This window comes from Bactrocera oleae, chromosome 2 (assembly GCF_042242935.1).
Source record: "Bactrocera oleae isolate idBacOlea1 chromosome 2, idBacOlea1, whole genome shotgun sequence".
NCBI classification, from domain to species: domain Eukaryota; kingdom Metazoa; phylum Arthropoda; class Insecta; order Diptera; family Tephritidae; genus Bactrocera; species Bactrocera oleae.
The window spans coordinates 65747329-65764151 of NC_091536.1; the positions used below are offsets into that span (position 1 = coordinate 65747329).

Sequence of the window (16823 nt, forward strand, 5' to 3'; positions counted from 1 at the left end):
AAAAATTGAATTGGTAAAAGTGAAATGAAAAAACATTGCACTACCAATAGAAATAAAAATAATAATTTTAAAAATGTAGAAGCAGAAAAAATGAAAAACAGAAAAAAAATTTTAAAAACAACATAAGAAATTCTTTCAGAGCGTAAACAACACAGTTTTGTGTGTGGTGGTATGAAAACAATGAATAGGACAAAACAGAAAAAAAGCGGTAAAAAATATAAGAACCAATGCACACCGCAAAAAACGTGCTTTTTAATTGCTCATATAACCAGCGGGGAGCGCACTGGCGACTGCTGCTGCGCAGTCAAGCGAGCGCCAGCTTCAAAGTGATGCCAACACGACACTACACGCTCTCAAGTGTAGTTGTATAACAACTAAATTTATGTATGTACAAATTTATATATACACATAGATATGTATATATGTGTATGTTTAATATTTGCACATACTGTACTTGTTTACATCTCCCAGTACTACACTGCGAAACGAGACAAGATTGTTAATTGTAATTCAATGAATGGTTGATGTAGATACTTAATAACTCAGAATACATTTTATGTACACATGCATACATACAATAAATAATAAATACATAAAAATACATGTACGTACATACAAATACCATATACAGGGTGAACATCTTAGGCATTAAAAAAATATTAAAACATTATAATATTTTTAAGCGCAATCAATGCATAGATGGTCATGGACATATTCCAAAATATGGTGAACATTAAGCCCAATTGAATTTGGCAACTTTCAACCTATATTTTCCTATAACTGATTAGTCGTACTCATTTCATTTAACAATTTAATTTTGAGTAGAAATTTTAGATAGATGACCTTCTATCCTATCCATATTATCAAAACTATTTGACTAACGTTTTATCTAGGTGGGAACTATCAACTGAAATTTTTTTTATAAATTTTATACACATTTATCGGTGGCAACGCCGTTCAAAACCTCTTATTATACATATTATTGAAATTGAATAAAAAAAAAATTTAAACAGACGGCAATACGTTTCAAAAATATTTTAAGCATCGGCCTTCTACATACATATCTTTCATGTGCTACGCTATACTATGTGTGATGTTTTAAATAGGTGGCAACTATCATCAGAATTTTTTAATTATATGACAATTTATTTACATATTGTAATAATTCGATCATATTATTAATATCATTGAGATAAAGTTTGACATACTTATCAACCGAAATTTTCTTAATTTTCCTAATTACTTCAATTCATTGATTCATGACGTATTTAATGTAATAAAAATAATTTTATTGACAGTTTTGTAAACCTCATCAATTGGTAGTCCTTTGACTTCAATTTAAGGCAGGTGGCAGCTTTGTAATTTTATACAATATTAAATAGTAAAACATTCGAATACCATCCATAAATTCGCTGCAAATTTGCTACGCAGCAAAAAAGCGGGACCTGGACGCAGGTGCGCAGATGTAAATCTCTCAATGAGATAAATGGAACGCCACCCTGAAGTAATGCAAACGCGGTTCTAAGGTGGGCGACGGTTCCCTAGAGGGGGGTTTTTAGTGACCTGCAAGCGGCACATACCGCTGCTGCGACGACGGCAGTGATAATGCCGAAGGCATTTTCCACCCCCTCACCCGCAACAAAAACAAAAATATCACAATAAAGAAGCTCTGGAAATAAATTCAGGTATTACGGTGTCTGTACATACAGCGAGCGTGACGAAGTATTGTTGCGTAACACAATTTCGTTGCAGTCAAAAAATTGTACCACTGTGTTTTAATAATTTACACTACAAAAATTAATCTTTAATATTTTCATTAAAAAATAATAATTTTGAAACTTACTACGTTTTTATTATAAAAACCTAAATATTGCCAGTGTTTTTATTGAAACAATAATTTATGCATTGAAGTATTTTTATTTAATTATTTTTTTTTACAAAAAATGTATACTTGCTTTCGTACCACCCGTCACACATACATTGTATCGTACCTGTAGTATGTACCTATACATATTGCTGATAAGCATTTGCGTTTTAGAAAAAATGTGCACCGGCAAATTCTCACATTATATAAAACTTGAAATGAAAACACGTTCGGTGTAAACAAGCCGGCTGGCGATTGTGTGGCCTCCGTTTACCCATGCATGTATGTATAGTAGAAGTGGGTCTCGTTAAGCCAACTAAAAGCTGGCAGCTGTCAACACACACACAGCAAGGCACCTGTGAATGTGTCTGTGCAAAAAGCCGGCTTTGAAACAAAACAGAGAGCATACATACATTGATTTGCATATATTATACATATGTATGTGTATATGCACAACTTTTAATTGCTTTTTTGATTCAAAAAAATTGAAAAACTTCAAAATCTTTAATAAACACCAATATAAATTGTATGTATTGTAAATGTAAATAAATGTATTAGCACCCACTGGCTCCATTGGCATTACCTGTGTGTGTATGTATGTATGCATAAATGTGTGTGCAATTAATAATTGGCGTGTTTGTGATAGAAACATCAGCAATCTGGAATTAAATTGAAAAATAACTCTAATCTTCCAGATGCATGCCAAATGCATCGCAATTAAATAGAAAATCTGATTTCATTAATAAATTATAATAAATGTTAAGATATTTAAACATTAAAATTTTTAATAGTCAGATATTAAAAGGCTGGTGAGATCAAATAAAGCACTCATTTTATTATGTTTATTTTGTGCTAATGCGAAAATTTGCTTTCTGGGAGGTACGAGTACAGTATAGATTCGGTGAAAATCATACGATAATGCGAAACGTGCCAAAAGCACACAGAAATACGTAGAGAAATAGAATAACAAAGATATCATATGTAAAATCAAATATATAAAAAAAAAAACAGAAATTAGAAAAACATAATAAATATGCGGGAATTAGACAAGCCTTAGCTACAGGGTAATCTCTCAAACGAATCTCTCGGGATAAAGTTAACCAGATTATTATTATTATATCAGCGAGGTTGCGATTTCAGTGAAATTTCACTCATTATAAAATTGTATTAGGTTTGACGCTGTGCTATCGCACGAATTAGTCTAATAATAATAGCAAAAAGATAGTTTCCGTTTTTTATCATTCAAAACTGGATCAACTCTTTTAAAGATGAAGCATAGGGAAGGTTCTCTCTATGACTGACTCCACAAAAGGTTAAAAGTGCAAGTTCATCCCAAGCGGAACGAACGAAAGAATTATTATTTCACTGTAACAGATTTTCGTTCGTCGAAATAAAGGGCTTTAGTCAGCGTCTCTTTTTGAAATAGTTGATTAATATTTTAACGTGATAATAGGTGTTGATCGCTTAGAGTTTCGTATCCTTTATGAATGACATGTCTGGAGAAAGTTTCTAAAATCAGACTCGGATATAAAGACCAGTCATAGGCATTGCAAGCTACATTTAGTTATTGACTACCATTGAAATGGTGGCAAGATCAACTTACGATTATAACAAAATCGAACATTATAAAAATTGGTTTATCGAAACGAGTTTGCAGCTCAACTGATGGAGTGGTGGTAAGAGCTTTAACTTCTCAGAGATATTAGGATGAAATCAGTTTAAACCGTAACATCTCTGATGCTAAGAGATTCAAATCAAAACTTGAAATGTGTACCAGGAGCTACTTTTGAGATATGCAGTTTCCGAATGCAGAAAAAGAAATATTTCAAAAACTATAAAATTCCCGTTATCTAATTGAGTCCACAGTAGACCCCTGTATTTCACTCAGAGACAACGCACTTAATTAGATAATAAATAAATAAATGAAAAGGACGAAAGTGTATAATACACAAGTTGGTTCAAAAATATCTCAAGCAACGGACGTGACGCGCGCCCAATCGCCCACGCCAGTCAATTTCACATATGTAAACATTTATATTTTCTAATTTAAGTAAGACAGTCTTGCTTTCCAGCAGCCAAATTTATTTTTAAAACAATTTACGAGACTGTTTGTGGGTATTCGCCACAATGCGATAATCTAGATACATAATAATAGATACAATGTATGTACAGACATAGGTATTTAGGAATTTTATGAAATTGATTAAACCTTAACGAATGCAGATGACATGAGCAGAATCAAGACTTGTGCATGCGTACAAAGCATGTAAAACTGTTTATTCGAGCCGAACGAAAACGAGAGACTATACAAAGTGTATCGTTTGCTGGACTGGAGCCAACGCATGTGGCACAAATGACAGCGAAAATTAAAGCTACAAATATCAAAAAACAAGAAAAAACACAATAGACAGCCAGATATATATGTATTTACACGAGTGTACATATGTATATTCAAATATGTATGTACGATATATTGTCGATGACAAAGTGGAAAATTAAGTGAATTCGACAGGAGGCCAACGCGCAGCGACGGACAGCATACAGCAGCCGTGTGGGAGTAGTCAATGGGGGAAAATCTCGCATCGCAACAGACCCCTATACTGTTGGATTAAGCGATTTTTGTGTCGTGGGAACGTACTCATACAATAATGCCTCTACATGACGGAAGTGTCAGGTGCTGAAGTACTCGTAGATTTTGCAAATGTTTCATTGTTTTTTTTTTGTTTATGGCTACAATTTCGTCTACTCTCAGAGCTATACAACAATATTTATTAAATAATTAATCGTCAGTCATGATCTCTCATGGAAAAAGGCTATAAAAAGCTATTATCTAGGAAGAAAGAAATTATTTAATTGTAGGATAAAGAATAATGAAAAATTCCGTCATTTTTGTGCAAGTAATGATAATGAAATAATTAACTGAAACAATTATATTATAATCTTTGCTGACAGCAAAAATATTTGCAGTTAGTCATTTGCGCCAACAAATTGTATAAACAATTTTGACTTAGCGAAGCTACAGACCGTGGCGAAATTTCATGTTTCTGGTTACATAACTAGATGAGTTATCAATTGATATCTCGGAAACCGTTTATTTACAAGCTGCGGACTACGGTCATCCGATTGGAGCTATCCGTAGTCGTTACAACAAGTCTCAATGCGTTAGGATATGCAAGAAGGCAATAACTAAACTCTCAGTGGATGACTCGGTAAAATGATCTGGGTAGCCAGTCATATAGGAGAAGAAAGAAGGTTGTCACGCTCAGGAGCCGCTAGGAACACATTGCCCTTTAATTGACCGAGACCACTCAGCCTCTTTAAGGGTTGCTTGAACCAATGAAATTTAGATGAACACCTCAGGTATTGGAACACTAGCAACACAAGGCAAAGGTATTTTTGGGTAGTCTTGATGGTGGACAGACCAAAAAGCTTCTACTTTTGGGCAAAAGGGACCTTAGTAACATTGTTGGGATCATCATAGGACACCTACCTCTAAAATCCCACATTCAGAAATTTGTTAAAGTGGATTCGGCGGAACGCAGATCATTCGAGGCTCATTTGCGGAATACCCAACCGGTTGAGTCAGCACAGCTTTCACGGCTCCTTATGTTCCAACTTAAAAGGCTTGGGAGCATATTGATGCAACCAATGGTCAATCTGTTCGCTTTCAACCGAATGGTTATGGTAAGAAAATGTTAACGGGTGCAAAATTTTTGATTATATCTCCAACTAGTTTACTCTCAAATAGACAGATGGAGAGTGGTAATTACTAGATCGACTTGGTTCACTTTTCTATATAATGTTTTAACTATAAAAATGATAATTTGTGGATAATGTTAAATAAATAAAGTTTTCAGAGAGAGAGGTAAAATTAACCGATTCGAAATATGCGGTCCGCAAAAAATATATAACGGCAAGATAAGCGTTCATAAGTCTTCGAAACAATATTTCGATCTTCAACACATTGACTGCCAAGCCAATTTTATTTTAATCCATAGTATCCTCATAGTTTTTATCATAAAACCTGCAGAAATCGTTATAGTGCCTTGAAAATTTTACCAAATTTGTCGTGCACAAAGAGCATGAAAACCTTCAAAGTACAGCATGGCATATATGTATATTAATTATAGGGAATAACATAAGATATCTCGAAAAATAATTAAAAAGGCAAAAACACAAATCAACTGCAGATATAATAATGTTGTTCTAATAAAAAGAAACATGGGAAAGCAACAACAAATGTATCTACTTTTAGTTCAATACAAGAGCGTAAGTGGATGTCCGATTAAAATGGCATAAACACTTGCTATTCCATCCCTATCTCTAACGCCTGGCCAATCTAAGACAGATTATGTTATATTTTTTGCTAAGCATGTTCGCTGATTTGTGACTTGTTATACCAGTTGTGTACAGGTCGTGTGGCTAAAAAATATTTTTGAAATACTTTTGATGTCAGAACTTCAATCGGAGGTTCGACAGTCGAACGAATGAAAGAATTATGTTAGAATTTTTGTTTGTTTTTATTTTTGTATTTTGTAGCAAGCATTATCATCGTTAAAAAACAGATTTTTAGAAAAAAATTTCTAATTAAACAAAATTTATTAGTACAATAAAAATATTTTTTTAATTTTATTTTTAACAAATTTTAACAAATTACTTTAAATAGAATTAAATGTGAAAAAAAGGATTAAACAGAATTTATGCATAAATTTGTCATGTTTACAAACTAAAATGCAAATTCGATTGTAAATAATTATGCGATAAACAGCGAAATATTCAACAATATTTACAATGCCAATAAACAAATAAATTTAGACAAAAAAACTTTACACAAATAAAGGCTTGTGCACTAAAATTTATTTATAATTGCAACCACATGGGTTTTTTGGCGCGGTGGCGATAAAATTAAATGCAAATAGTAAGTTGTTTACGATTAGCTGGTAGGGCTGACAACCAAAAACAAACAAAAGGTGAGTAGCATAAAAAGCAATTGATTGTCATTCAAATTAATAATAAATAAAAAAAAAAAAAGTTTTCTATTTTTTTTTAGAATCATATTTTCTTTAAAGATCAAGTTATCAGCGAAACTACGCAGTAAAGTTTATCATAAGAAAGTAATTTCAAAATACACACACGCATACAAACACACTCACAAATATGTACCGCTAATATTATTGCAACTGATATTTAAGTGCAACTTTATAGCCGGACATGTTGACTTAATTTAACACATGCACACTTAAATGCATATGTGTATATAATATATAAAAAGGTTTATGGTTACTTGAGATAACTTTAATATATATATAAATACAAACACACACAAACATATTTATTTTTATTTATATAATTTTTGCCGACCGGAGAATTGTGGTTAGGCTGCCTGCGGTGAGTTTGATAAAATCGCCCACTGAATTCACTCAGGCATGTGGACAACAATAAATATACCCACACAAGAATATTAGCGGCGTATTTTAGTTGAATTTCAAAATACCATAGATAAGCTATGGAGGGAAGTTAAAGTTGCGAAAAAATATGTATGGAAATAATACTGGTCGACCGATATGTCACTTGTTTCCCCACCTAATAGGTATAATATGTATGTTCTACAAGCTTTGTCTGATTAAGTTGCAAAAAAGTAATATTTATGACATGCGAGTGAAACAGGCAATTTACCGTGTTTTCGTTATCGAAATGATATATCAATCCTTCAAGAGTGATTTTCGCAACAGTGGAAACAAAGACAATTTCAGACAGCAATAACAAAAAGTATGATAAATTTTTTTACACACATACATATAATCCGTATATTTTACAAAATGGATGGTGTACTACATGGCCTGATGAAAGATTTTTTTAATAAAAAAATATGGCGTTTATCTTCGACGAAATCTCTCTCTAGAGTTACGTATTTGTTATAACGGTCTTCCAACATTCCGATACCGGGTTGAGAGTGCGAAGTTTCGAAAACTTCAAAATATGCGCTATATTTCCAGCTGGACCTCCTGGTTTGGGTGAAATCTTTCTTGGAAAGAACAAATAATCGCTGTGGGTCAAATTTAGCGAATACGTTCGGTTATGGATCTACTTCATAACGTTCTTCCTTCAATTAATCGGTCATATCGCTTAAGAAAGTACATCATTTGTACGATTACGACGAAATTCAGCAAGCCAGTATTTGACCGATGACCGAGTATATGGACAGATTTTATGAAACATTTTTTTTTCAAAGGTTAGTTTAACTCATATTTCGGAAAAGAGTTGTTTTTTTAAAGCAAAGAAACTTGGTTATTTGTATTTTTCATATAAACTTTGAGGTTATGTGAAAATGGTACAATAAAAACCTCCAACTTTGCTTTTTAATTTTTTTCCATGGGATTCATGGTTTTGTCGGAAATCGCGATAAACCCTTAAAACTTCAATCACCCCCTTCGCTTACTCTTCGCATAGATCACCCGTACATTATTTCTTCTTTAATTTTTGTTATTTTACCTTCATTTTCCAATGTATTTCATTCTACTATGGTTATTTTTTTGCTTTCAAAAATTGTCGGCGCTGGTCTACAGAGGTAACGTTAATATGAAAATAATAACTTGAGAACGATTAGCTAAAATATCATGAAATTTTGAAATTATTCCAGACAAAATTAGTACTCCAAAAGAGGGGCAGACATTTTTTGTTTGTTGCTCAATCTCTCGTTGAGTCCAACGACTTTTCAGTCCATGTTGTGCCAGACGAAGTATTGGACTATATTGAAAAATGAAATGTACTTGTACATAGGTGAATATCAAACGTTTTCTTTGAGAGTTCTAAAGTAAAACACTTGTGATGGGAAGTGGCCCAAAGTTAATACATACAAGTATTATTCTGATTTTTATTTCCTCGTTTCACAAAGAGATTTTTTGAAGTAGGACTTATTATATCATTATCGAGATAATAAGCTTTATTATTTATTATCACGCTTGCTTTGTATTGCATAATACGTTATCTCGTAGAGGAGAATATATGGAATATGGCAAATGCCATAAAAATCAAAAGTTTCCCATAAAAATCTATGAAAACGTGAAATATCATAAGCGCTGCTAGGCGTAGTAATTTCTTTATAATTATTATATTTGATGTTGCATTGCATTGACATTTTTGGCATTGTTTTTTTTTTTTAGGAACTTTGATTGAGGATATTGAAAAATGTATCGTCCTTATCAAAAATAACTTCAAAATGTGGAGACTGTTAAGCAAATTTTTATTATAATTTTGAGTACTTAATTTTATAGCTTGATTTAAGGGGCACTATATATTATGAAATTTAACGAACACCTTATTTTATATAATATTATAAAATTCTGATGATGATAGCACAGATCTCACCTTTTGACATATAAATGACTTATGACACATTTTGTTTTTTCATTTCACATCGCTGATTCTAATGTCAGATTTCATAAAAGGCATCACTGTTATTTATTGCTGTTACTGTTATACAAATGATTGTTCAGTTATCTGACAATAATTTGAAAAGACAATGCCAAGATGGGTTGCTATTTTATTTACGAAAAGTAAATTCTATAGAAAATGGTCGCGATTTTGAAAAATGCAGCTTCGAGAAAAACTAGTTGTTTTAAGATTTTTTGAAAAATCTATACTGGCTTAACATCTTAAAAAAATAAAACAAATTGGGATAAGTACGAAAATCTTCTGATCGAGGATCAGTGCATTGACGTGACAAAGTGCTAACACTTAATCTGATGCTCCAGAGAGGGAGAGCCAGTTTATTTTAGACAATTGAAAAAAGGTCGAATTCTCCCCCACAATTTTTCTTTTCAGGGCTAAAGCTCGAATAATTATTGAGTAATTATCAAGCTCTTGCATATAATGGAATTGGTATTTTCTATTTCGAAAAGCAGCGTATTCCCAAAATATAAAAAATACTCAGTAAATTTAATAAGAAATGCACTTATACTAGAAAAACACATACATACATGCATAGAATTAATTTTGTTTACCTTTCGATATCTTACGATTACGGGCGACATAAAAGGCGTCGTCTAACGACCTTCACTTTCTATCATTCAAAATAAACAACAAATTTATCACAGCCACTACAAATGCACTCGAAAGTGAATTTTAATTAAAAACACACACATACGTTGTCAATTGATCACGCGACCGTTAGACACTTCTAGTACTCGTACATATGTATGTATGTACCATATGTACATATTTCACGAAGTTAAAAATATATTTTCACACTTTGAGCGCTTTTTCAAGATATCTATGTGTATATTTTTGCTATTTGCAATTTGTAAATTTGTAAAAAATTGTCAAAGGCGAAAAACTGCACTTCAATTGCGTTCACCGATCACGGGTCACGTTAGCAAATTAATTCAATTCAATTTGTGCGCAAGTAACATATCTGTCTCGCAGCAATAATCATAAAATGCAGACAAACACTAATACAAAAAGCATGTTTAGATGTGTCTGAGTGTGTGTGTGTGTGCCGTGCGTTGCACCCAGCTAATTTGCATTGCAATTGGACGGACAAAGCTGCACACAGTGCGTTCCAATTACAGAAATAAACGCAAATACAACAACTATAAAAATATTTATATCTACAGAATAAATAAAGAACAACAAATAAACACAGCAATGACAACAATAACACGTCTAGAATATCAACAATATAAATAATAGGAAAAATCATAAAGCCACAAAGAGATCTCTGAATGCATTTGTACAGTGCTGGAACATGAAATAAGTACATACAAGTCAAAAAAAAAAAAGAATTTTGTTTATCTGTCTTTTATAATATTCATACCCAGGTGCAATACGTTAAACAACAAAAGTGTCAGAATTGGTTCACCTAGTGTTTGTTTATACAGCTGTGTTCAGACAGCCCAACTTTTGTTGCGGAGACTCGAAGATTGTGGGTGTGGGAGCGACGAAGGGAGAGAGTTTGAACACAGTATATAAATAAATAATAAAACTAAGTATTCGTTCTGCCAAGGAGGAATTACTATCCTTTTTTTATTTTAAAATATTCAATTTAACCGAAATATTCGGTTATATAATTAGAATTTAGACAAGAACAGTATTAGAGGCATAATTATTTATTTCAATGAATACTTCCTCATAACTACTGGTGGTACACAAGTTTAACAATTTTAACTGTCGAGTAAATTTCCATACTGATTTTTATATATGAACAAACATACCAATAAACATAGAAACATACGAAGAACTAGCATAACAGAATAAAACAATTAAAATGTTTGTCTTGTCGAGTGACTAACGGTGTCTTGGTGGACAGTTATGAACAGAGAAATAATATTCGATGGTACAAAATTCCTTAGTTGAGCAGAAGTTGATTTTCCAATATTAGTAGACTCATCATAGACAAATTTTAGAGCCAACAACACCGCTGACTTAACTTTTAGTGAGTATTATAATGGGTCACTAATTATTATGGGTCCAAGAAGTATGATAAAACATCCAAATAAGCAATTTTAGCCATTCAGGTAACGGCCGGTTACTCAAAATTATATAACAAAATATTTTCTACATTTTTAGTTCAATATGGATCAACTTACTGCCTTAAATCGAATATAATGCTTAGTCTATATAGATTATCTACAAACAGACACTTCATAAAATTTTTTTTTTATATATAATGAAGAGGAAGAAATCTGTTTGTTTACAACGCAAAAAGTTTGGCTAAAAATCGAATTGAAAAAAAAAATTGAGCAACGAGTTTGCTTGAAAATTTGTGTGTTCCAATGGAATTACGATCACAAGTATTTCAGTGGCACAAAAATTCAATGAAGGTCTTGAAGTCAACAAAAAAACTTGTCTTGTGCGAGTCATCTATCCACTTCAGTTCATGACACTAGCATCAAAAAAGTAAAAGAAAGAGTGTCTAAAAATCGTTGTGTTGGCATCAGAGAGATAGCAAGCGATCTTAACATCTCTTATGGATCGACTCAACATATTTTGGTTGATATTATGGGTATATAACGGGTCAATCCTAGGCAATCTTTTGCCAAAACGATGTCTAGCAGAGGTCACAAAAGAGATGCTTGACAACATAGTTGAGCACTTCACATCATCACATCAACATCAAACGCATCATTACTGGTAACAAGATGTGAGTTATAAAAGTGATGTCGAAACTATCCAACCATCTAGCGAAAGGCATTCCAAAAATGAGTCGAAACTGAATAAAGCTAAATTTCGCTGAAAACCAGCCCAGGCGAGGCTTATGAGAAGTGTATGGAAAATTACATCAAGCACTGACAACCATACATACTATATGTCTCCGCTTTGAAGGCGCTTATAAAGATTTGTAATGAAATACGTGAAAATTTTCTTTTTTCCCCAAGTCCGGGTAAAATTTGATCAGATGGTAATATGTTCAACTCACCATTCTATTATAAAAAATATTCTGCCCATAATTTTACTCTGAACAGGGTCTATGGTATTAAGTTAGTCACGAAATTTGTAACACTCAGAAGGAAACCTCGGAGACTCAATAAAATATATACATAAATGATCAGCATGATGATCTAAGGCGATTTAGCCATGTCCGTCTGTCTGTTCGTCGCCTGTCCGTGTGTCTGTCTGTATACATATACGCGAATTGGTGCCTCAGTTTGTGAGATATCGATCTGAAATTTTGCACACGACCTTTTCTCCCCAAGAAGTTGCTCATTTGTCAGAACCGCTGACATCGGACACTATAGCATATAGCTGTCATACAAACTGAACGATCGAAATAAAGTTCTTGTAAAGAATATTTTGTATTTTTAAAGGGTATTATAGTTTCGGTGCAACCGAAGCTAACTTTTTTTCTTGTTTTTTAATTCTTTTGCAAATATACTTAACAAAAAAAATAAAATGAAGACGAACACATGAAGAGCGCAGAAATCTGCAATACTTTTATGAAAAAAAAATGTATCAACACAGCTACGAGCGACCCAAATATGACTCGTAAATCAGTTGCAATGTGAGTTCAGTCTCACGTACAGATGTATACACCCATACATACATATGTATTTAAAAATAATAATAATAATAATGATACTTACATATGTACATATGTATGTATGTGCGTTTGCATGTGGTTCGTACAAGGACTTTAAACCTCGTTGAGAAAGTGAGCGCTGTCGCGTCGGCAAATTAGCGAAAAGAAATTTAACTATTGTACAATCAAATACAATAAGCGCTAATTAGCGCTTAGCACAGCATAGAAGGAAAGCAGTAATTGTGTTCAAGTACGACGCGGCGATGATTTAGCAGTGCCGAGCGTCGAGGGTGTGACTTTCGGGGGCACGTAGTCGAAATGGAAACCTTGGTTTGGCTCTTGACGCATAGCGGTATTTACCATATAATTATGGATATGACTACTACATACGAGTAGCTGCCGGAAATCGCAATACAAAGGACAGAAACAAGTGAGTAAAAGACATTCGAAAAAAGACCAAGAACAATTTGGCGAAAAACATGCAATGCAAACATTAATATGGTGGCTTAGTAAATCTAAGAATTCGATTCAAATATCGATTGTACTTATATTCGAAAAGACGAAAATCCAATAAGTAATTCTGTGACAACATTGGAAATAAGAATTGGTCTGCAGTTCCACGAACTGAGCAAATCTGTCTTGGTTTGCAGAACCACATTGAATAATTGATATGTCAAGCACCGTATTATATAAATACTTTATGGAAGTAATTATTTCGAAGAGATTGTAGTTCAATCTCCAGTTCTTTCGACTATCTTAGAAGTTTATTAATCAATAATTAACATAATTTCTAATAAATTCCAGAAATGGAAAAAATTGTTCGGATATACGAAAGTTAGGGGAAAGAGAAACTGAGTGCCGTTTTCAAGTTAGGTTCTACAGAAATCACCAACCATATAATTTCCGGAAGAAATTAACAGTATTACAATAAAAAGCTTGATACATTCATAACTTGAAGTTAAAATAAAACTTTAAAACGCACAGAACAGTTTTTTAAGAGTCTAAAACTTCTAAAAAAAAAAACAATGGGAGAGACAACGTGTAAGTCATTAAGACATAACCTCACTGTCTATTGATCGTAATATGTTAAGTAAGGTTAGAAACGTGCTGATCCCAGCATTTGCGATCAAACAAGTCTTTCTCAGAAATACTCTTTATAATGCTTTAACTAATATTTCATAATGTTACAACAATAGCATAGCAATATACGATCCTTTCATAATAGCCCCCACCGACAGTCGGGTCTACGTAACAGGAACGGATCCGAATTTTTAGCCGGTCAAGGATTGCCAACTTGACAGCATATTCTATTATTCATTACTATTTCAGGATTATTATTATTCTACCACTACAACAACAACATTCCCTAATAACAGTGATATTTTATAGTTTGACAAATAGAAAGTCTTGTATAAATCGTTTGCTGTAACTCTCCGAAATGAGTACGGTATATGAGTATATATTTTCAGCACCACATGCATTCTGCCACGCACAATTTAAACAGTACTGCTGATAAGCTTGGTCAACAAAAGATAACAACAAGTGCAAAGTAAATAAACAACAGTGGAGGTAAGGTACTCGTAAAAATATATAGTCATATACTTAATTCCATACACCCGTTGTATTAATTGGATGATAGGGCGTAGCTCTAAACCTTCTCACACACGAATAACCGCAAGAAAGAGACTAAATATACAAAGAAATTTCCATTTAGTAAGCTTTCAATAAGAAAATAAGCAGTATCAGTACATACATATTTAATCAATAAATTAAATAAATACTACTAGTCGACACTGTGGGAAGAGCGGGTGCGAACACAACACTCAATACACTTATGTATGTAAATGGCTTTGATAACCGCATTGTTGTATTGAAAATTATGTAGTGTTTTCATACACTTAGATGTTAAGGAGCACATTTATTGTGGAATTAAAAAAATTATACTTTGCTAGTTTATACAATACTTTAACAAAAATGGAATTTCGGCAGACCAAAAACGAATAAAATTTGGATGAAATTCAATTCTTTTTCTAAAAACGTCGTTTTTTTGTCAATTTTTTTTTTTTTGAACATAGGCCATTGTGCGAACAATATCTTCTATTTAAATGTTTTTTTACGTTTCATCTACGGAGAAGACCGGAATAAGAAGGCGAGTTACTCGAAAAATATTATATTTAATTTTTTTCTTAAAATTTTTTACTGTGTTCTTAAAATATGTATAAATACATAGGAGAAAACTTCGGAGATCCTCTAAAATATATATGTATATGTATAAATGATCAGCATGATGAGCTGAGTCGATTTGGCTATGTTCGTCTGTATATACGCGAACTAGCGCTCCAGTTTTGGAGATACCGATCTGAATTTTGCACACGTACTTTGCTCCTCAAGAAGCTGCTCAGTTATCGGAACCACATATATTGAACCATTATTGCATATAGCTGTCATAAAAACTGTGATCGTTCATATACATATTCCTGTATGGAAAACTTTTTTATTTTATGAGATATCTTCACAAATATTGTACAATCTCTAAAGAAATTGTTCAGATCGGATTACTTTAGCATATATCTGCAAAACAAACTGATCGATTAAAATCAAGATAAAGATATTTTTACACCCTTTTATGCTATAAGAACTGCACCTATGAAGGGTGTTATAGCTTCGGTTAAATTTGTTTAACGCTTTTTCTTGTTTTAATTCTCAAAAATCGCCTTCTTTTAGGCGGTAAAACTAGCTAGGACTCTTAAGGATCCTGGTTACCTGAGAATAATTTGGATTGTGAAATGTAGGAATATATTAGAGGTTGAGTTGCTTAAGAATGAAGTTGGTCTCACTTAACAAGGAAGATTGATATTATTGTAGTTCGAATAAAGGTCCGAAGCACAGAGCCAAGCGACTGAGTGGAGTTCGCTGCCTTCAAACAATTACAACTAATCTCAATTTGTTGAATTGCATCGATAGCAAAAAAATAGCAAATTGACTAATTTCAGCTAAACTATTTGCATTGGAATCTGTTTATATGTAGCATAAAAACATACAAACGAAATTAGTAATAAATAAAAATAAATATTAATAGTTTAATGCATATATTTACTTTGGCTTGCATATTGTTGTTGCATATACACGCCCTTCTCGCTTTTCGCTGATAATGTGAAAAATATTTATATATATATGTATTCAAACAATCATATACGAGCACATAAAATAAATATTCAAACAAAATAAAGCAGATGATAGCCTCGGCCTACAACGTGAGTGTGGAAATTATAGTTGCTGCCGAGAACACCTAGCGATTAAATTAATTTCAGGCGCATTTGCCAAAGGTGTGTACACACAAACACACATGTATTTTTACGATTATTTTACATTTTATAGCGTGCGTGTTTATTTATAAAATTCACAAATAATTCTAAACACAAAAAGCTTTGAAAGCTCTTAGAGCGAGACGAAAATATAGCTTCTTAGCAATTCTATAAGCAACATTCACGTATACACAAGCAGCAATCAGTGATCGCCAAGCCGTTTGAGAATCGTGCGCACTGTGGTGGGTTTTTTGTTTTGGTCTCGTGTGGAGACTTTCATAGTATTCACGAGACTTGTGTTAAGACTGTCATTTACATATATAGCACATAAACACAAACATTATTTAAAACGACAACAACAATATGCTTGTTTATAGTTCATAGTTGTATATATGTATATTTTTAAATATTTTATTATTTTTTAAATTTCAAATATTTTAAAAGATCTGCACACAACCGTTTTCGCTGTACACCGTTTCAATACTACTTCGACAAACGTAGAGATAGTGGTCACAAACTGTATAATAAACAACACAAAAAAAAACGTAAAGACATAAAAATAATTATCCACGCGCGTGCACAAATATGTACTCGCTTTTTTGTGTAAATACATACGTACACAGGTACCTAAGTACTT

The 16823-nt window shown here is 32.7% G+C and overlaps 1 protein-coding gene across 4 annotated transcripts in view; it reads right to left on the reverse strand.

Moving 5' to 3' along the window:
* Positions 1-16823, reverse strand: part of larp (La related protein) — a 43639-nt gene that overhangs the window by 22231 nt on the left and 4585 nt on the right. Inside the window, exon 1 of one of the 4 annotated variants that reach the window (XM_070105506.1) lies at positions 15979-16005. The exons of 2 other annotated variants lie outside the window; for them this stretch is intronic. In XM_070105506.1, coding sequence (XP_069961607.1) covers positions 15979-15990 — 12 coding nt within the window. In that variant the 5' untranslated portion in view covers positions 15991-16005. Of the gene's footprint in view, positions 1-9867; positions 9913-15978; positions 16006-16823 lie in introns of those variants that run through there. One more of the 4 variants, XM_070105505.1, reaches the window with a different exon arrangement.